A 19444-nucleotide genomic window follows, 5' to 3' on the forward strand; every position below is an offset into this window, starting at 1 on the left:
GGGTCGGACCCAGGCTCATAGGAGCAGGTTGTGGGGCTGGAGCTGAGCCCTTGTGGAGGGGTGTTATGGGGCTGGACCCCCTTTTGGGTTGGGGGAGGGGGGCTTCGTCCTCTTTGGGGGTGTGGCCTGCGAGCAGGGGGCGGGGCTGGTGAGCAGGAGGTGGGGCAGGGCCCTTAGAAAGTGGTCTTGCGGGGGGGTGGCGGGCTCAGACCCCACTGAGCTCCGGGACCAGGCGAGACCCCCCCGGCCCAGATCCGGCCCCCCCCCGGTGCCAGCCATGGCTGCCCTGCTGCTGCCTGCCCTCCTCGCCCTCCTCTGCCCCCCACCGGTGAGCCTGACCTCGGGGAGGGGGCCGGGGGGGGGCCTGGGGTGGTCTTAGGTGGCTGGAGAGACCGTTGGTGTGTTTAGGGGAGCTCCTGCCCCTTTGTGGTCCCCAGGCAGTGTGTGTGGGGGTGTTCCAGGAGGTGTATTTGGATATGGGGGGGGTCGTGGGGGTCTTGGAGGGGCTGTTTTCAGGGGCTCCCGGTTATTTGGGGTGTTCCTGTGGAGTTGGCAGGGGACCTTGGGGTGGGTTTGGGATGCTGGGCGGATCTTAAGGGATCATTGTTGGGTGCTGGGGTGTATTTTGGTGGACTTTGTGGGGATATTTGGGTACTGGGGGGTCCCTGAAGGGTGCTGGGGGTGCTTTTGGAGCTTGAGGGGTCCTAGGGGGGTCCCAGTGGGGTTTGGGTCATTGATGCCTGCCTGCAGGTGCAGCCGGCTGGGGTGCTGGAGCTGCGGGTGCTGTCGGCACGGGGGGGCCCTGGGGGGCCGTGTGGGGGCCCCCCCTCCTGTCGCCTTGTCTTCCGCCTCTGCCTGCGGCCCCCTGGGGGGGTCGGCTGCAGCCTGGGGGTCGCCCACAGCCCCCCCGGGCCCCCCCCTGCCCCAGGGGCCCCCCGCATCCTCCGCCTGCCCTTTGCCTTCCCCTGGCCGGTGAGGAGTGCTCCCCCAAGTCTGACCCCCCCACCATGGTCCCTGGACCCCCAAGGGACCAGGAATGGCACTCCCCAATTTCCCCCCGCCCCCCCGACCCCCCTCCCAGGGCACCGTCTCCCTCGTCATCGAGTCATGGCGGCTGGAGGAAGCCAAAGGCTCTGGAGGTGAGTGGGGGGACTTGGGGGTGCTCATGGGGTTTGGGGGGGCAAATGGAGGTCCCAGGGGGGTAAATAGCCCTTGGGTATTGGGGGGGGGTTGGAGGTTCCATAGGGGGGTGAATGAGGGATAAGGGGGGGGCAGATGAGCCCTGGGGGGCAAATGGGGGTCCCAGAGGTTAAATGGGGGACAAATAGGGATCTGGGGGGGAGTAGATGAGGGGGTAAATGGTGGCCTGTGGGGTTTGGGGAGGTCAACTTGGGGTGTGGGTGGGCAAAAGGGGCCTCTCGATGTTTGAGGGGAGTGAATGGGAATCTGTGCTTTGGGGGGACAGTTAAAGGGGGAGGTAGGGAGATCTAGGTGGGCAAAGAGGGGTTCTGGGGGTCCGGGAGGGGCTATGGGTGCTGACGGGTGCCCCAGGGCCCCAGGACCAGCTCTTGGGGCGCGCAGTGGCCCGGCAGCACCTCTCCCCGGGGGGTCCCTGGCGAGGGGGGGCCGGGGGGGGCCTGCGCTTCGGCACCCGCCTGCGCTGCCGCCCCCCCGCCCGCGGCCCCCGCTGTGCCCCCCGCTGCCCCCCCTGCACCCCCCGCTGCCCCCCCGCTGCTGCCTGCCACCCCCCCCGCCACTGCTGGCCCCCCTGCTGCACCCGCCGTGAGTACCCCTGTGCCTTGGGGGGGCCCCCAGCGCCCTTCCACCCCTCAGTGCTCCCCAGTCCTTCCTGGGGGTCCCCAGCACCCCTGGGGTGCCCCTTGGGTTTTGGGATGCCCCTGACACCCTGCGCTCTCCCCACAGGCGGGTGCCGGGAAGCCTGCACGCCCTCCGGCACCGACGGCAGCGCCTGCGCCCAGGGGGGCACCTGCATGGTGAGTGGGACCCCCCCCTGGTCCTGGCACCAGCACCCCCTGTGTCACCCCAGGAGCGCCCTGGTTCACCCCAGAGACCCCCCGGTGCTTCCGGGAACCCCACGTCCAAACTGGGGGGGTGCAGTAACCCCCATCCCCACCATCCCGGTAATGGCACTGCCCACTCAGGGTCACGGCAGTGACTCCCCAGGGCTGCGCTGCGACACCCCCGGCCCAGGACGGCCGCCGGCGGCACCTGCAGCAGCACCGGCTGCAGCACCAATAGCACCGGCTGTGGCCCTGGAAGCACCGGCAGCAGCACCGGCAGCACCAGCGGTGGCACCAGCAGCACTGCCCGTGGCCCTGGAAGCACCAGCGGTGCCACCAGCAGCACCAGCGGTGGCCCTGGAAGCACCAGTGATGGTACCGGTGGCACCGGCAGCGGCGCCAGAAGTACCAGCAGCGGCACCGGCAGCACCAGCAACGGCCCCTGAAGCACCGGTGCAGGCAGCAGCACTGGTGTCGTCGGCGTTGCTCCCTGCCGCGGGGCGGCTGGCAATACCAGAGCCTCTCCCGGAGGTGCCGCCGTCCCCGTGCGCCCTTGGTCCCTGCTTCAACGGCGGTGCCTGCGCCCCCGCCCCGGCCCCCGGCGCCGGCTACACCTGCCGCTGCCCCCCCGGCTTCCGCGGCTCCAACTGCGAGCGCCGCGCCGACCGCTGCGCCGACCACCTCTGCCTGCACGGTGAGCGTCCCCCGCGTCCCCCGCCGCCGTCCCCTCCCAGCACGGTTTGGCACCGCTGACCCCCTCCCCGGCGCAGGCGGCCAATGCCGGGACTTGGGTCGTGGCGCCATTTGCAAATGCCGGCCGGGTTTTTCGGGGCGCCGGTGCGAACGCAACGCCGACGACTGTACCCCCAACCCCTGCGCCAACGGCGGCACCTGCCAGGACGGCGCCAACACCTTCACCTGCTCCTGCACCCTCGGCTACGCCGGTGCCGATTGCCGCCGACGCGCCGATGCCTGCGCCTCTGGCCCCTGCCTGCACGGTGCTACCTGCTACACCCACTTCTCCGGCCATGTCTGTGCCTGCCCCCCCGGATTTATGGGGTCCCGCTGCGAGGAGGAGGTTGGGGGCCCCCCTCCGGCCCCCCAGCGCCAGCCCCCCGCACCCCTCGCCCTCGCCTGCGCCCTCCCCCTCGCCCTGCTGGGCCCCGGCGTGGGGCTGGTGCTGGCGGTGCGGCGGCGGCGGCGGCTGCCGGGGGCGAGGTGAGACTTGGGGGGGGGGGAGGGATTGGGGGGCGGGGGGACCCACACGTACTGGTGTTGGGGGTCTCACAGGCTTTTTTGGCAGCAGCCACACGGCAGAGACGGGGGGGGCCACCGGCACAAGCCCCGCAGAGAGGGACCGGCAGCCACCACGCGCCTCCGCCACCCGGGTGAGCCTCCACGGGACCCCCCAACCCCCCCGCATTGTTCCCCGTACCATTAACCCCCCCATTTCTCTCCCCCCCCCCGCCAGGTGTGACCCGGCAGCGATGGACCCACCCAGGACCTCCCACACCCAAGTCTGGGGCCCCACAGGGGTTTGGGGACCCACCCCATGGGGGGCGCGGGGGCTGTGGGTGCCATAAAGCTCTTTGAGACATCTGTCCGTGCCACCACGTCACCAGAATCCGGCCCTGGCGCCCACGGGGGGGTGGGACATGGGTGGGGACACCCTACTTGGGTTGGTGGGTGGGTGACACGGGTGGGGAGGCACCACTCCGGATCGTGGAGGGTGGCACTGCTCCGTCATGGGGACCGTCACCTCGGGTCACCTTATCTGCGCCCGCTCAGTGGCGCGGTGCTCGACTCACTGGCCTCAGCGCTCGGCGGTCGATTGCTTCCCCCAACGGACAGCTGTTCCCGCCCTCCGCTGGCAGGGCTACGCCCCGCGCCGTGATCGGCAGCACGCGCGACCAATCGGAAGGGGAGGCGGGGCGGTGGCAGCGCGTCGGCCAATGGGAGGGCGGGGCGGACCGAGGTGGGAACTAGAGAGGCGGGGCTGTGTCGGGGCCGGTGGTGTGTGGAAGCGGCGGGAGCCATGAAGTGAGCGGAGATGGGCGGGGGGGATCCCGGGGGGATCCCGGCGGCCGGGGTCGCGGCGGGGGGGAGGGAGGGGGCGGGCCCACGGCAGGACCTTGATTCCAGGGGATCTCGGCGGGATGCTGAGCCCACGGAAGGGCCGTGATCCCGGTGGATCCTGGGGTGCTGGACCCACGGGATGACCGTGATCCTGATGGATTCTGGGGGTGCCGGGCCCATAGCAGGACCGTGATCCTGATGGATCCCGGGGGTGTGCTAGGCCCACAGGATGACCATGATCCCGATGGATCCCGGGGATGCTGAGCCCACGGCAGGACCGTGATCCTGATGGATCCCAGGGGGGTGCTGGCCCACGAGAGGACCGTGATCCCGATAGATCCCGGAGGGGTTGCTAGGCCCACGACAGGACAATGATCCCGATGGATTCTGGGGTGCAGGGCCCATGGCAGGACCATGATCCCAATGGATCCTGGGGGGTGCTGAGCCAAGAGGGGGGACAACACGGGTGGGCTGGCACACCCTGATCCCAGGGCGAAGAGGGATCTGCCAGGTGCCGAGCTCCCTGCTGGGGTGGGATCTGGCAGGATCCCTTGTGGGATCTCCTTTCCCTGGTCCCTTCACAGACTCAACATCGATGGCCTCCTGGTCTACTTCCCCTATGACTACATCTACCCCGAGCAGTTTCTCCTACATGCTGGAGCTCAAGAGGACCTTGGACGCCAAGGTACAGCGGCATCTGGCGGTCCCCAGCGGGCTGGGATCCACGCACCCCTGGGGGCATCCCCGCCAGGGTGACACTGCTGATCTCGGCAGGGCCACGGTGTGCTGGAGATGCCCTCGGGGACCGGGAAGACGGTGTCACTGCTGTCACTCATAGTCGCCTATCAGCGGGTGAGTGCCAGTGCCTGATCCCCCCAGATCCCAGTTAATCCCAGCCTAGCAGATCCTAGCATCTCCTCTCTCCCTAGGCCCGGCCACTGGATCTCACGAAACTCATCTACTGCTCCCGCACAGTGCCGGAGATTGAAAAGGTGGGGTGAGGAGATGGGGGGAGCAGATCACAGAGGGGATCCTGAGGGATCCGTCTGAGTGTCGCTGCCGCAGGTGATCGAGGAGCTGCGAAAGCTGATGGATTTCTATGAGAAGGAGCTGGGGGAGAAGGTGCCGTTCCTGGGGCTGGCACTGAGCTCCAGGAAGAACCTCTGCATCCACCCCGAGGTGGGCAGGGGAGCGGGTGGGATCCGCTGGGGGCAGGGGGAGGTGGTCCCAGGGGGTCACGGTGACAGCAGGGTGACCACGGGGGTGCAGGTGTCCTCGCTGCGCTTCGGGAAGGAGGTGGACAGCCGGTGCCTGAGCCTGACAGCCTCCTACGTGCGGGCGCAGCACCAGCGCGACGGATCCCTGCCCACCTGCCTCTTCTTCGAGGTGAGGGATCCCCCCAGTCCCTGCCTTCCCCTGCTTGGGGGGCCCCTATTCCCCATCTGGCTCCCAAGCACCCTTGGGTGCCCCCGTTTCCCATCCAGTTTCCAAGCACTCTGGAGTCCCCTCCCATTCCCTATCCACCCCCCCAGCACCCTAGGGTGCTCCCCAGCCACAACCCATCTCTGCCCCACACCCATATCCCCCTTCCCTAGTCTCCTGCCCTCCCCCCAGCATCCCCCTGCTTCGGGGTGCCTCCCCCCACCCCCAGCTGCCCCCCAACCCCCGGGGTCTCCCCCCAGGAGTTCGACACCCACGGGCGCGAGGTGCCCATCCCCTACGGCATCTACAACCTGGACGACCTGAAGGCCCACGGCCGCCAGAAGGGCTGGTGCCCCTATTTCCTCGCCCGCTACTCGGTACGGGGCGGGTGTGGGGGGCCAGGATCGGCTCCGGGGTGGCTTCTCTGTCCCTAAACGTCCCTAAACGTCCCCACGTCCTCCCGGCAGATCCTTCACGCCAACATCGTTGTCTACAGCTACCACTACCTGCTGGATCCCAAAATCGCCGATCTGGTCTCTAAGGAGTTGGCCAAGAAGTCGGTCGTGGTCTTCGATGAGGCCCACAACATCGGTCAGCATGCCCCTGAACCCGTTTTTGGGGTGTCCCCTGCCATCCCCTGCGTCACCCGAGGTGGGGGGCGGGTTTGACACCGTCCCCTGTCCCCACAGACAACGTTTGCATCGACTCCATGGGGGTGAACATCACGCGCCGGACGCTGGACCGCTGCCAGGCCAACGTGGCCACGCTCCAGGCCACCATCCAAAAGTGAGCGTGTGTGTCCCCCTCGCCTTCCCCCCCTTCTGCATCGTCCCCCCCACCCCGTCACCGTGTGTCCCCCCCGCGCCATCCCCCTCCGCCACAGGATCAAGGAGACGGACGCGCGGCAGCTGGCGGAAGAGTACCGGCGCCTGGTGGAGGGGCTGCGGGAGGCCAGCACAGCGCGGGACACCGACCTCTACCTCGCCAACCCCGTGCTGCCGGACGAGATCCTGCAGGGTGAGTGGGAGGGGTGGCCCCTCTTTTGGGGTGCCCCCTCAGCCCCCGCCCCGTTTCCATGCTGGATGAGCACAGAGGTGTCTGAGCCTTTTGGGCTGCCCCCAGCCCCACACCGGCCTCTGGTGCGCCCTGATCTCTGCTCCAGCCGAGCGTGGGGGTCCCTGGGGGTCCCCGAGACCTTCCTGGCTGTGGGGATGCCCCTCAGCCCTTGGGATGCCTTTGGGGTGCTCCCAGCCGCACAGCAGGCTCTGGTACCCCTCAACCTTTCCTCCAGCGGAGCGCAGTCACCATGGGGGTCCCTGAGCCCCTCCTTGTGGCAGGGCGCGGTGCTGGGGGTCCCCATCTGAGCTTGCCCCGGCGTCCCCCCTCCCCGCAGAGGCGGTTCCCGGCAGCATCCGGACAGCCGAGCATTTCGTGGGGTTCCTGAAGCGGTTTGTGGCCTACCTGCGGGCGCGGGTGCGGGGGCCACGGGTGGTGCAGGAGAGCCCCCCCGCCTTCCTCAAGGACGTCTATGAGAAGGTCTGCATCGAGCGCAAGCCCCTGCGGTGAGTCTGGCGGGGGGTCATCCCCCCCACAAAGGGACCCACGTCCCACCCAGGTGGTCTGTGACACCCCCAAGATGCTGTGTGCCCTCCCCAGTGTCCTGTATCACCCCAGGGCGATCTGTGAGCCTCCCAGGGTGCTGTGTATCCCCCCAGGGTGGTCTGCGAACCCCCCAACGAATTGTGACCCCCCCCCCAGGGTGCTGTTTCACCCCCAGAGTGGTGTCTCCTCTCCATGGGGTGACCGTGTCCCCCACCCAGAGGTGGCACGTCCCCTCCTCAGGGTGACACGACACCCCTGGGATGACACATCCCCCTGCCCAGGGTGATGTGTCCCCCCCAGGATGACATGTGTCCCCCCACTATGGCATGATCCCCCCCCCAGGTTCTGCGCAGAGCGGCTGCGCTCGCTGCTGCGGACGCTGGAGATCGTGGACATGGCCGACTTCTCCGCCATCACCCTCGTCGCCAACTTCGCCACCCTCGTCAGCACCTACGCCAAGGGTCAGCCAGAGCCTGGGACCCCCGGGGTGGGGGGCGCGTTCCCTAAGCACCCCCTTGGCAGGGGCAGGTGGTCTGTGAGCACACCCAGTGTGGGGATTGGCACCCATGGGTGGCGGGACAGTCTGTAAGCCCCCTTGGAGTGGGTGGGCACCCTGCGTCCTGCTTGGGGGGGGTGCTGGGTGCCCCACCCCCCCAGCTGGCACTGAGGGTGCCTCCCCCAGGTTTCACCATCATCATCGAACCCTTCGACGACAGGACCCCCACCATCGCCAACCCCATCCTGCACTTCAGGTGTGGACACGGGGGGGCAGGCAAGGGGTATTGGGGGGGGGAGAGGGACGCTGGGGGGGCACGGGGGGCAGTGGCAGTGTCACCCCAGGTGTGCCTGTGTCCCCCCCCAGCTGCATGGATGCCTCCATTGCCATCAAACCCGTCTTCGAGCGCTTCCAGTCAGTCATCATCACGTCAGGGGTGAGTCCCCGTGTCCCCTGCGTCCCTCGTGTGTCCCCCATGTCCCCTCCTGCCGTGTCCCCCAGTGTCCCCCCCCACGTCCCCTCCAGGGCCCGTCAGGGTGATGCCGTGACCCCTCTGCCACGCCCCCAGACTCTCTCCCCGCTGGACATCTACCCCAAAATCTTGGATTTCCGACCCGTCACCATGGCGACCTTCACTATGACGCTGGCCCGAACCTGCCTGTGCCCCATGGTGAGTGGGGAGCGCTGGGGAGCCCCAGCACCGGGTCTGGGGAGGGTCGGGGACCCCTGTGTCACCGGTGTCCCATCCCTCGCAGATCGTGGGTCGTGGCAATGACCAAGTGGCCATCAGCTCCAAATTTGAGACGCGCGAGGACATCGGTAGGGGATGGGAATGGAGGGAGGGGACAGGGACGGGGTTATGGGTCTTGGGGAGGGGACAGGGGGAACAGGGGGCTACAGGGCTGGGGGGGGCTCAGGGACAGGGTTATGGGGCTGAGAAGCACAAGGCAGGGATGGGGTTATAGGGCTGGAGGGACCAGGACTGGGGTAGAAGAACCCGGGGCAGGACAGAAATGGGGCTGGGGGGATGTTGAGACAGGGATGACAGGGAGATTCGGGGTCCAGAGGGGACTTTGAGGGGCTGGGAGCACCCCACAGTGACCCCCCCCAACCCCAGCCGTCATCCGCAACTACGGGAACCTGCTGCTGGAGCTGTCGGCCGTGGTCCCCGACGGCATCGTCGCCTTCTTCACCAGCTACCAGTACATGGAGAACATCGTGGCCTCCTGGTACGAGCAGGTATGTCCCCGCCTGTCCCCTGGGGTGTCCCCCAGCCCCCACGGTGTCATCGCGGTGTCCCCTCGGGTCCCCTGACCCCCACCACTCCCCACATGGCAGGGCATCCTGGAGAACATCCAGCGGAACAAGCTCATCTTCATCGAGACACAGGATGGGGCCGAGACTAGCATGGCCCTGGAGAAGTACCAGGAGGTGGGTGGCAGCGCCCTGGGGTGTCACCGGTGACGGTGACACCCCTCCGGGTGACGTGGCGCCCGTTCGCAGGCCTGCGAGAACGGCCGGGGCGCCATCCTGCTCTCCGTGGCCCGCGGCAAAGTGTCAGAGGGCATCGATTTCGGTGAGGGCCAGCCCAGCTTGGGGACATGGTGACGGGGGGACGCAGTGGCAGGTGCCGAAGCACCCTGAGCACCCCCCATTTTGCCCCCCCCCCTTCCCAGTGCACCACTATGGCAGAGCCGTTGTCATGTTCGGGGTGCCCTACGTCTACACCCAGAGCCGGATCCTGAAGGTGAGCGGGGACCCCAGGGGACCCATGGGGACAGTGGGGTGCCACTGGGCAGAGCCGGGCACCCTGGGGTCACCCCATGGCACAGCCAGGCACCCTGGTGACACTGCGAGCACTTTGGGGACACGATGGGGTGCCCTGGGACTATAGTGGGGCACCTGTGGGGCACAGCCAGGCACCCTGGGGACACAGCGGGGCACCCTAGGGACACAGTGGGCACCCTGGGGACACAGTGGGGCTCCCACGGGGTACAGCTGAGCACCCTGGGGCCACGTCGTGGCACCCCATGGCTACAGCGCGAGACCCCAGGGCTGCCCTGGAGTTCCCTGGGGACCGGTGGGGCACCCCACGGCCGGGCTGGGACACCCGTGGGGCACCCAGCATGCCGGTGTCGCCCCGCCCAGGCCCGGCTGGAGTATCTGCGGGACCAGTTCCAGATCCGGGAGAACGATTTCCTCACCTTCGACGCCATGCGCCACGCCGCCCAGTGCGTCGGCCGGGCCCTGCGCGGCAAAACCGACTACGGCCTCATGGTCTTCGCCGACAAGGTGGCTACCGGGGTGGGGTGGGGGGGGGGGGCGCTGCCGGACCCCCGTGCTTCCACCCCGTGTCTCCCCCGCCCCGCAGCGCTTTGCCCGGGCAGACAAGCGGGGGAAGCTGCCGCGGTGGATCCAGGAGCACATCACCGACGCCAACCTCAACCTGACGGTGGACGAGGCGGTGCAGGTGGCCAAGTTCTTCCTGCGCCAGATGGCTCAGCCCTTCCACCAGGTAAAGGAGGCCCCCCTGAACCCCCCCACCCGGCGCCGGAGGGGCTGGGCAGGGTGGGGGACCCTCGGCTCACCCCGCTCCCGGCGCAGGAGGACCAGCTGGGGCTGTCGCTGCTGACGCTGGAGCAGCTGCAGTCGGAGGAGGTTCTGCAGCGGATCGAGCAGATTGCTCAGCAGGTGTGAGCCAGCCGGGGGGTGGGCGCGGGGTGACCCCGCAGTGTGCTTGGAGTGGGACCCCGAGCCCCCCGATATGCTCGGAGCGGGACCCAAAGCCCCCCCGTGTACTCGAGGTGGGGGCTGGATCCCTCCGTGTGCTTGGGGTAGGACCTGGAGCCCCCAACACGCTCGGAGCGGAACCTGAATCCCTCTGTGCTCCGGTGGGATCCCGTGTGCTCAAGGTGGGATCTAGATTCCCCCCACGTGCTCAGGGTGGGACCTGGAGCTCCCCCACGTTCTTGGGGCGGGAACTAGATCCCCCCCAGCGTGCCTGGGGTGGGAACCAGATCCACTTCACACGCTGGGAGCAGGACCCAGTACCCTGCTACGCCTTCGAGCAAGACCTGGATCCCCCCAACTCACTTGGAGCGGGACCTGGACTCCCCGACACGTGCTCCCAGCAGGACCTGGATCCCCTGCCACACCCGGCACCCTGTGGGGACCCTGCTGGGCGCTGCCCCCCGAGCCCCGGCCATGCAGGGGCACCTCAATTTACCTCTTTTTTTATACTCCCCCCCCCCCCCCCCAATAAAGCAGGACGCTCCGCCGGGCTCAGCCACCCCTGCATCGTTGCACCCCCTTACTCACCGCCGCTGCACCCAGGCACCCCCACACTGCCCTGCCCTGGAGACCCCCAGCGTAACCTGCCCAGGGAGGGGGCTCATGGTCACCAGGGTGGGCAAGGGGGTCGGGAGCAGTGACATGGGCCCCCTGGGTCCCCAGTAATGGGGCAGCTATGTTTTGGGGACCCCCCCCGGCCATCTGCAGGGCTGGGGGACACCCCATGGCCAAGGTCACCCCCTCCCCAGTGCCCACGTATTTGGGGTCACTCGCTGCTTGGCATCACAGGGTCACCCCACCCCACAGATTGTGGCACCCCAAAGGTATAGGATCCCCCTTAATCTGTGGAGCACCCCATGGGTGTGGGGCACCCCCAGAGCTCCTCCACACCCCCCAGGGTGCTGATGTTGGGGTGCAGTGGAGGCCTCTGCCAGGGTTGCCCCCAGCACCCTGGGGGGCTCAGGGTGCCCTGGATGCACAGGGGACCTCCCCCCCGCTCTGTGCCTCCGTTTCCCCCCAGGTTCTGTCGGTGTTTGGGGGGGGGCATGGAGGGCTTCAGCAACTGCCCCCGCCCGTGCATGGGTGCCACCCCGACGCCCCTGCCGCCCGTCCCATGCCCCCCACCAGGGTCCCCCAGCGCGACACCGGATCCGTCCGCGTAACCGGATCCAGCCTAAAAATACCGGGTGTCGGGATGGGGGGGGGGCCCAGCTTGAATTGCCCTGATCCAGCGGATCCGCCCGGGGTCACCCACCCCTGGGTGCCCCCCACCCTGACCCCCATGCCGGGAGGGGGCTGGTGACAGCCAGGCCACCTCGGAGAGGGGACGGGGCGCAGGGTGGGTGCCCCCAGCCCAGCTCCCCCCACCCAGGCAGTGATTTGGGGGGTGCTGGGTGCTCCCTCCCCAAGACAGGGACTGGCCCACTGCTCCTGCACTTTGCAGTGCCCTGCCTGGCTCTGCCCCCTCTCCCAGTTGCTCCCAGTGCTCCCAGTTGCAGTCAGGCCGTGGCAGGGCAACCAGCAGGAAGGTAACTGGAGCCATGCCGGGTGCTGCGGGTCAAGGTCAGCCAAGGCTGCGCACCCGCCGCTGCGGTGTCCGCAGCACCCACCCGCCGGCACCCACCGCAGCCCGCAGGGTCGTGCGGGGTGCTGGGGGGGGGCCAAGGGTGGGGGCAACGCGCAGGGTGCTGCGCTGCAGGCCCCTGGGTGCAGCGTGCAACACGCAACACGCAGCGTGCAACGTGCAATTTGCAGCGTGCGATGCGCAGCGTGTCACGGGGGGTGTGGGACAGCGAGGGGGTGCGGGGGGTGCAAGGGCAGCGCGTGGGGCCCTGCAGGATGGGGGGTGCCCGTTGCACCCTGCAATGCAAAATGGGGGGTGCACGGCGCAGGGGTTGAGGGGGTGTCCGTATAACCGGGGGTGCCGGTGTACCGAGGGGTGCCGGCAGCACAGCACACCCCTCTCCGCGGCGGCAGGTGCCGGGCCGGGCGCCCACCGGACACCCGACACCGGGGGGGCGGCTCCGGGGGGGGCCGGAGGGTCTCCCCGTCCCCAGGGGCGGCTCCTGCAGGGCCCAGCCCCCGCCCGGTTCGGACCCCCCCGCTGCCCCCGGAGCCGGGCGGGGCTGAGGGGAGGATAAAAGCCGGTGCCGGCCCCGCTCCCCGCCGCCTGCTCCGCCGGTACCGGCCCGACCCGACCCGCTGCGCCCGCGCCGCTCAAGGTAACCCCGGCCCCGCGGAGACCCACCGGGACCCCGCCGCGGTCCGACCCAGCCAGGATGGATTCCCCCGGGACCGAACCCTCCCGGTGCCACCGGGGCCAAACTGGGACCGGACCCTCCGGTACCACCCGAGCCGGGACCGTCCGGACCCTCCGTGGCTGGGACCGGAGCCGCCCGGTGCCACCGCGAGCGGACCAGATGCCCGGGTGTCACCGGGACCCCCCGGTGCCACCGGGACACGGAGCGGGTCATGTCGGTCCTGGTCCTGGTCCTGGTCCCGGTCCCGCCCCCCCCCCGCCCCGCCCCGGTCCGGTCTTCGCGTCCCTGCGGGCTATAAATAGCCCCGGCACCGTCCCGGCCAAACATGGCCCGGCCCCGACTGGCCCCACCCCCTCCCAGGCCACACCCCGCCACACCCGCCGAGGCCCCGCCCATTGGGGGACACGCCCTCTATCGCCACGCCCCCTGGAATACGCCCCACGTCCCATGCCTGGTCCTCAGGGTGACCTGGTGGCTGTGCCAGGCCCCGTGCCCAGTGCCATGCCCCACACCGTGCCCCACGCCCAGTGCCCTGCTGTGCCCCGAGACACGCCTGGGGCCGTGCCCCGTGCCCGGTGCCATGCCCCCATGCCACACGCCATGCCCGGTGCCCCATGCCATGCCACCCTGGTGCCCACGCCCTCTCCCCGCAGCCCCACCATGCCGTTCAGCAACACCCACAACAAGCACAAGCTGAAGTTCTCAGCGGAGGAGGAGTTCCCCGACCTCTCCCAGCACAACAACCACATGGCCAAGGTCCTCACCCCCGCCCTCTACCAGCGCCTGCGCGACAAGGAGACCCCCAGCGGCTTCACCCTCGATGACGTCATCCAGACCGGCGTCGACAATCCCGGTGGGTGATGGCATGGGGTCCCCAGCCCGCCCATGGGGTCCTCCAGGCTGGTGCCGGGGAACGTGGTATCTTCTGCACCACCCCCTGTGCCAGAGCCCCATCCCCAGTGACATACTGGGTGCCGAGTGCCCTGTTCCCAGTGCCCAGTCCCCAGTGCCATACTGGGAGCCGATGCCCTGTCTCCAGTGCTATGCCCAGTGCCAGAGCCTTGGCCCCACTGCCGTACTGGGTGCCCAGTGCCCTGTACCCAGTGCCATATCCATTCCTGGTGCCATGCTGACTGCTCCTTGACACCCCCACCCCGCAGGCCACCCCTTCATCATGACAGTGGGCTGCGTGGCCGGGGACGAGGAGTCCTACGAGGTCTTCAAGGAGCTCTTTGACCCAGTGATCCAGGACCGCCACGGCGGCTACAAACCCACTGACAAGCACCGCACCGACCTCAACCATGAGAACCTCAAGGTCACGGACGCCCGGGTTCCCCAGGGGTGGGGGTCCCTTCTGGGCCACGGGGACAGGGGTCTCAGCTGGGGGGTTGGTGGGGGATGGGGGATATTGGGATGTCTGGACCCCTCTTGAGCCTGGGGGGCAAGTAAGGGGTGCGGGGGGGTGGGTCCCTGATGCCTGGGTCCCGCCGATGTTTTGGGCAGGGAGGGGAGGACCTGGACCCCAAGTATGTGCTGAGCAGCCGGGTGCGCACGGGGCGCAGCATCAAGGGCTACTCCCTGCCCCCCCACTGCAGCCGGGGGGAGCGACGCGCCATCGAGAAGCTGTCTGTCAACGGTGAGGGGCGTGACCTAGAGGGGTGTGGTCCTGGGGCGTGGCCTGCCACAGGGGATGGGGCTGGCCTGCTCAGCCTGGGGGGCCGGTGTGCTGCACATGGGCGGAGACAGGTCGGGGTGTGGCCTAGGGGCGTGGACTGGGCAGAAGGGGCGTGGTCTGTGGATGAGGGTGTGGCAAGGCCTGGGTGTGGCTGTTAGGTGTGGGAGCGTCCTGGGTGGGTGTGGTGGCCACACCCCATGTGGGATTCGGGTGGCGGTGGGGCGTGGTGTATGGGTGTGGCCGAGGTCTGGGGTGGAGGTGGGCGTGGCCTGTGGCTGCGGCCATGGCCTGGCGCATGTGGCGGGTAGCAGGTATTGTGGGTGCGGTCGGTGGGCGTGGCCTGTTGGTAGGTGGGCGTGACCTGTTGGTAGGTGGGCGTGGCCTGCGAGTGTGTGGGCGTGCCCATGTCCTGACCCCGCCCCGCCCGCAGCCCTGAACAGCCTGGAGGGGGAGTTCAAGGGCCGGTACTACCCGCTGAAGGCCATGACGGAGCAGGAGCAGCAGCAGCTCATCGACGACCATTTCCTCTTCGACAAGCCGGTCTCGCCCCTGCTGCTGGCCTCGGGCATGGCCCGCGACTGGCCCGACGCTCGCGGCATCTGGTGGGGCATCCTGGGGGCACCCGGGGCACGGGGTCCCATCCGGGGTGATGCTGGGGACACCCAAGTGTTGGGGTCCCACCTGGGGAGGGGGCAACTAGGGGCCACCTAGGGGAGGCGGAGGGAGCGCCCACGTATTTCGGTCCCACCTTGGGAGGGGGCCATGTAGGGACCACCCTGATAAATCTGGAGGTGACTGGACTCCTGGGTCCCTGGGCCACTGCTGAGGGGGTGTCATGTGTGTCCCCCTTTGCAGGCACAATGACAACAAGACCTTCCTGGTGTGGGTGAACGAGGAGGACCACCTCCGTGTCATCTCCATGGAGAAGGGGGGGAACATGAAGGAGGTATTCAGGCGCTTCTGCGTCGGCCTCAAGAAGGTGGGTCAGAGCCCAGGGGAGACAGGGGGGACATAGTGGGATGTGGGGGGCATTGGGCCCTTGGAAGACATGGGGCAATGTGGGAGATATGGGGACCGTGGAGGGGTGTTGAGGACATGGGGGTCTTGGGGACATGGGGAGCTTGAGGACACATGAAGGACACGGGGAGCTTTGCAGGCACAGGAGGACATGGGCGTGACACCAGGGACATGGAGGGTCTTGGGGACACGGGAACAATGGGGACATTGAGGGACGTAGCGGGGCACAGGAGGACATGAGGGACTTCAGGAGCATGGGGGGGACATTGGGACGAGGGCATGTTTTGGGCACAGGGGCCACGGGGATGTCCTGGGAGGGTGGGGGGACACACGACACCCAGTCCCACATATCTCCCCTCCCAGATCGAAGAGATCTTCAAGAAGGCGGGCCACCCCTTCATGTGGACGGAGCACCTGGGCTACATCCTGACCTGTCCCTCCAACCTAGGGACGGGGCTGCGGGGGGGCGTCCATGTCCGCCTGCCCAAGCTCAGCCAGCACCCCAAGTTCGAGGAGGTCCTCAAGCGCCTCCGCCTCCAGAAGCGCGGCACAGGTGGGCACAGGCATGCAGAGGGGACACGGGGACATGACATGGGGGTGGCACCGGGGGCACAAGTGGGCACAGGGACACAGGTATATAGGGCACAGGTGGGTATGGGTGCTGTGGGGCACACGATGGGCACTGTGGGGTGCTGATGCCCCTGTCCCCCCAGGCGGGGTGGACACGGCGGCCATGGGCGCCGTCTTTGACATCTCCAACGCCGACCGCCTGGGCTTCTCGGAGGTGGAGCAGGTGCAGATGGTGGTAGACGGGGTGAAGCTGATGGTGGAGATGGAGAAGAAGCTGGAGCAGAACCAGTCCATCGACGACATGATCCCGGCCCAAAAATAGGGGACCCCACCTCCACGGGCACCCCTGTAGGACCGGCCTCAATAAACGCTGCTGGTCCCCACTGTGAACCCAGGTGTCCAGGCTGGAGGGGGGGGGGAACACATGTGGGGTGGTCCCCACCCAAGCAAGGGGATGCCCCCCCCCACTGTGGGGCACCTCTAGGGTGCCATTGCAGCCCCTCCCACCCTACAAGGGGCAACTTGACCTTAACGCTGCCTACACCCCAGGGTCGTGATGGGGGGGTGTCCGAGTGCCAGGAGTCCTGATGGGTGCTGACACCAACGGCTGCTGACGCCGACAGGTTTCCTATGTTTATTGGGGGGGTCGGGGTACAGACCAGGGCAGGAATAACTTAAAAATGTGACAGGGAGGAAGGGGGGGGGGTGACACCGGAGCCCCGGGCCGTATTTACAGGCTGTACAGGGCTGGAGGATACAGGGACAGTCCCCGGGCGGGGGCTCCAGGGGACCCCAGGATGCAGCCACAGCTCTGAGGACCCAGGCATGGGGTGGAGGTGGGGATCCAGGGGGCTGGAGGTGATGTAGAGCCCCAAATCTGGGAGGTGGAGGACCCTATGGTCCCAGAAATTACATCCCCAAGTTCCCAGAGCTGGTGGACCCCAAGGGCCTGGAGCCAATGGCCTCAGAGCTGGCGGACCCTGGGGTCCCAGAGCCGACGGCCCCAAGGTCCCCAAGCTGATAGTCCCTGGGGTCCCGGAGCTGGTGGACCCCAAGGTGTTGGCACCAATGTCCCCAAGGTCTCAGTCAGGGGCTGCTAGGGTCCCGCATCCCACAGCCCCAGAGATAGCTAAGGGGTCTCAGAGTACCCAGCGATCCGCAGCCAGTGACGGCTGGAGGGACCCCAGGGACACCCCAGATCCCCGAGCTGCTGCAAGCCCCCGGGTGCTGGTGCTGATGGTCCTGAGGGGAAGCTGGAGCCAAGGCAGCCCCCCCCCCGCGGGGACCAGAGAGCAGAGGCAGCCCCACGGGCACCCCACAGCTGCGGCATGCCTTGGGGGGCCCGGAGCCATTGCAGACCCCTGGTCCCAGTGCCGATGCAGCCCCCCCAGGGGAGGGGGGGAGAGGCCTGGATCCGATGGAGGCCCTGGGGGGGTCCCGGTGTCAATGCAGCCCCAGGTACCAGATCCGGCGCATCCTCAGTGAGGGTCCCAGCACCAATGCAGCCCCAGGTCCCAGGTCCAGTGCATCCTTGGGGGGCTCCCAGCTCCACTAGAGCCCTGGCTGCTGGATCTGGAGCATCCTTGGCGGGGGTCCCAGCGCCGATGCAGCCCCAAGTGCTGGATCTGACACGCCCTGGGAGGGTCCCGACGCCAATGCAGCCCCCTGTCCCAGCTCCGGTGCATCCCCCCAGGAGGGATGCAACCCTCGAGGCGGGGGTCCCAGCTCCGGCAGGTCCCTAGAGCTGGAGCTGACCAGCCACGCGTGCCAAGGTGGCACGGAAAGCGCCAGCAGTGCCGGCCAGACGCCGGAAGAGCACACCATGGAGGCCGAGGCGCTGGAGCCGGCAAACCTCGGCCTCGAAATGGCAGAAGTGCTCACTGGGGCCCCGGTCGTGGGTGCAGGAGAGCAGGAAGGGCTGGGGCTGGCGCGCGCGGCAGCCGGCCGAGAGGGTGGCCTGTCGCAACGCTGCCATCACCGCCTCGGCCGGCCGAGCGCTCGTCACCTTCACATGCCAGGGGCATCGGAGCAGCCGGGGTTCGGCTTCCTTTTGATCCCAAGGTAGATGGCAACTGTGGGGGAAAGGCAGGCATGGGGTGGGTGGGGAGGGGGCTACGAGGCACCGGGAGGGGTGGCTACAGCATGGGGGTATGGGGTAGCATGGGGGGTATGGCATGGGCAGGGGCCACCGGAGGCAGGTATGGGGGTGGGTATGGTGTGGGCAGGGGGCTGCAGGGTGGGTAGGGGGGCTACAGGGCAGCAGGAGAGGTGGGCAGGGCAGGGGGCTGCCCGCCCTGGGGAGCACCCAGGGGTTGGAGGGCAACCCAGGGGTGTCGGCACCCACCTTGTGAGCGCAGGTCCCCCGATTCTCTCAGGTTCGTCTGCGACCCTGGGGAGAGGGGACACAGGTCAGGGGGGGCCAGGGGCTCTGCCCACCCTGGGCAGCACCAAGCCCCCCCGCTCAAGTTTTGCATTCATTTGGGGGAGAACCCCTCTCTTTCAGGGCGTCGCCACCAGCCCCATGGCTGATGTGGGGGTACAGTCCACATTTTGGGGTCACTGTGCCTCCCCCAAAGCTCTGCCCGATTTGGCAGGGGGGAGGACAGACCCAATTTAGGCGACACCATCTGCCAAGGTCATGCCCCTTGGGAGGGCACCACCCCAGTTTTGGGGAGCACTGCCCTTAATTTGGGGCACACCATACCCCCAGGGTCATGCCCATTTTGGGGGCAGCACCACCCCCATTCTGGGGAGCTCACCGCCCACCAAGGTAATGCTGAATTTGGCGGTCACCACCCCCAGCTCAGGGCACATCATCTCCCCCAAGGTGATGCCCATTTACTGGGGGGGGGGGGGGGGCACCCCAACTCTAGGGGGGAAATCCCCCATCTCTGGGACACGCTCTTCCTCCCTCAACGCTGTGCCCAATTTGGGGGGCACTACCCCCAGCAAGTTCACACACACTTTAGGGAGGGGCATCAGCCCCAGACCACAGTGCCCCCAGACCACAGTGGAGCACAACCTTGACCCCCCCCAAGCCCCCCAAACCCCACAGCAGCAGCAAAGGCTGAGAGGCAGAAAGAGAGAAGGGACAGGAGCAAAGCAAAGCTGGCGCCGGCGGCACCAGGACGGGCGCCGGGGTGGGTGCTGGTGGCACCAGGACGGGCGCCGGGACAGGTACTAGGAGCACTGGGACAGGTACCAGGGTGTGCGCTGGCGGCACTGGGACAGGCACGAGGACGGGCACTGGGGTAGGTGTCAGCGGCACCGGGACAGGCACTGGTAGCACCAAGTTGGGGCTGGAATGACACTGGGGTGGGCACTGGGACAAACACCGGTGACACCGGGACAGGCACTGGGATAGGTGCCGGCGGCACTAGGATGGGCACCAAGACAGGTGCCAGTGGAACTGGGACAGGCACTGGGACAAACACTGGTAGCACTGAGACAGGCACCAGCGGCACCGGGACAGGCACCGGGGTGAGCGTTGGTGGCACTGGGACAAGCACCAGTG

General features: G+C 68.2%; 4 protein-coding genes across 5 annotated transcripts in view; 3 read left to right on the forward strand and 1 right to left on the reverse strand.

Moving 5' to 3' along the window:
• Nucleotides 1-277: 277 nt before the first annotated feature.
• On the forward strand, nucleotides 278-3286 carry DLL3 (delta like canonical Notch ligand 3; the record flags this gene model as incomplete). Its single annotated transcript, XM_082012097.1, has 6 exons — nucleotides 278-328; nucleotides 751-972; nucleotides 1082-1139; nucleotides 1552-1994; nucleotides 2163-2715; nucleotides 2792-3286. The coding sequence occupies 6 exons, from the start codon at nucleotides 278-280 to the stop codon at nucleotides 3241-3243; spliced, it is 1779 nt and encodes a 592-aa protein (XP_081868223.1). The 3' UTR covers nucleotides 3244-3286.
• A 1448-nt stretch (nucleotides 3287-4734) lies between these two features.
• Nucleotides 4735-10689, forward strand: ERCC2 (ERCC excision repair 2, TFIIH core complex helicase subunit). 2 transcript variants are annotated; one of them, XM_082012114.1, is made up of 22 exons: nucleotides 4735-4782; nucleotides 4872-4949; nucleotides 5027-5089; nucleotides 5163-5276; nucleotides 5367-5483; nucleotides 5780-5896; nucleotides 5987-6110; nucleotides 6209-6305; nucleotides 6403-6536; nucleotides 6913-7081; nucleotides 7464-7608; nucleotides 7779-7873; nucleotides 7984-8053; nucleotides 8186-8287; nucleotides 8373-8436; nucleotides 8735-8856; nucleotides 8956-9048; nucleotides 9121-9193; nucleotides 9294-9364; nucleotides 9766-9909; nucleotides 9989-10132; nucleotides 10222-10689. In XM_082012114.1, exons 1-22 carry the CDS (start codon nucleotides 4750-4752, stop codon nucleotides 10312-10314), a joined length of 2262 nt encoding a protein of 753 aa, XP_081868240.1. In that variant the 5' UTR covers nucleotides 4735-4749; the 3' UTR covers nucleotides 10315-10689. The 2 variants fall into 2 exon arrangements, with proteins under 2 accessions (XP_081868240.1, XP_081868241.1); XM_082012115.1 differs by having other exon boundaries at nucleotides 7464-7582; nucleotides 7804-7873.
• A 2276-nt stretch (nucleotides 10690-12965) lies between these two features.
• Nucleotides 12966-16252, forward strand: CKM (creatine kinase, M-type; the record flags this gene model as incomplete). Its single annotated transcript, XM_082012119.1, has 7 exons — nucleotides 12966-13521; nucleotides 13829-13983; nucleotides 14172-14304; nucleotides 14774-14945; nucleotides 15199-15322; nucleotides 15724-15913; nucleotides 16074-16252. The coding sequence occupies exons 1-7, from the start codon at nucleotides 13116-13118 to the stop codon at nucleotides 16250-16252; spliced, it is 1359 nt and encodes a 452-aa protein (XP_081868245.1). The 5' UTR covers nucleotides 12966-13115.
• A 1581-nt stretch (nucleotides 16253-17833) lies between these two features.
• Nucleotides 17834-19444, reverse strand: part of LOC309414730 (MAP/microtubule affinity-regulating kinase 4-like) — a gene marked incomplete at its 5' end in the record, with an annotated part of 6125 nt that continues 4514 nt past the window's right edge. Inside the window, 2 exons of the mRNA XM_082012098.1 lie at nucleotides 17834-18002; nucleotides 18275-18319. Of these exons, the coding sequence (XP_081868224.1) occupies nucleotides 17938-18002; nucleotides 18275-18319 (110 nt within the window). The 3' untranslated portion in view covers nucleotides 17834-17937. The remainder of the gene's footprint in view (nucleotides 18003-18274; nucleotides 18320-19444) is intronic.

This window comes from Phaethon aethereus, assembly GCF_964289735.1.
Source record: "Phaethon aethereus genome assembly, chromosome: 31".
In the NCBI taxonomy this organism is placed as follows: domain Eukaryota; kingdom Metazoa; phylum Chordata; class Aves; order Phaethontiformes; family Phaethontidae; genus Phaethon; species Phaethon aethereus.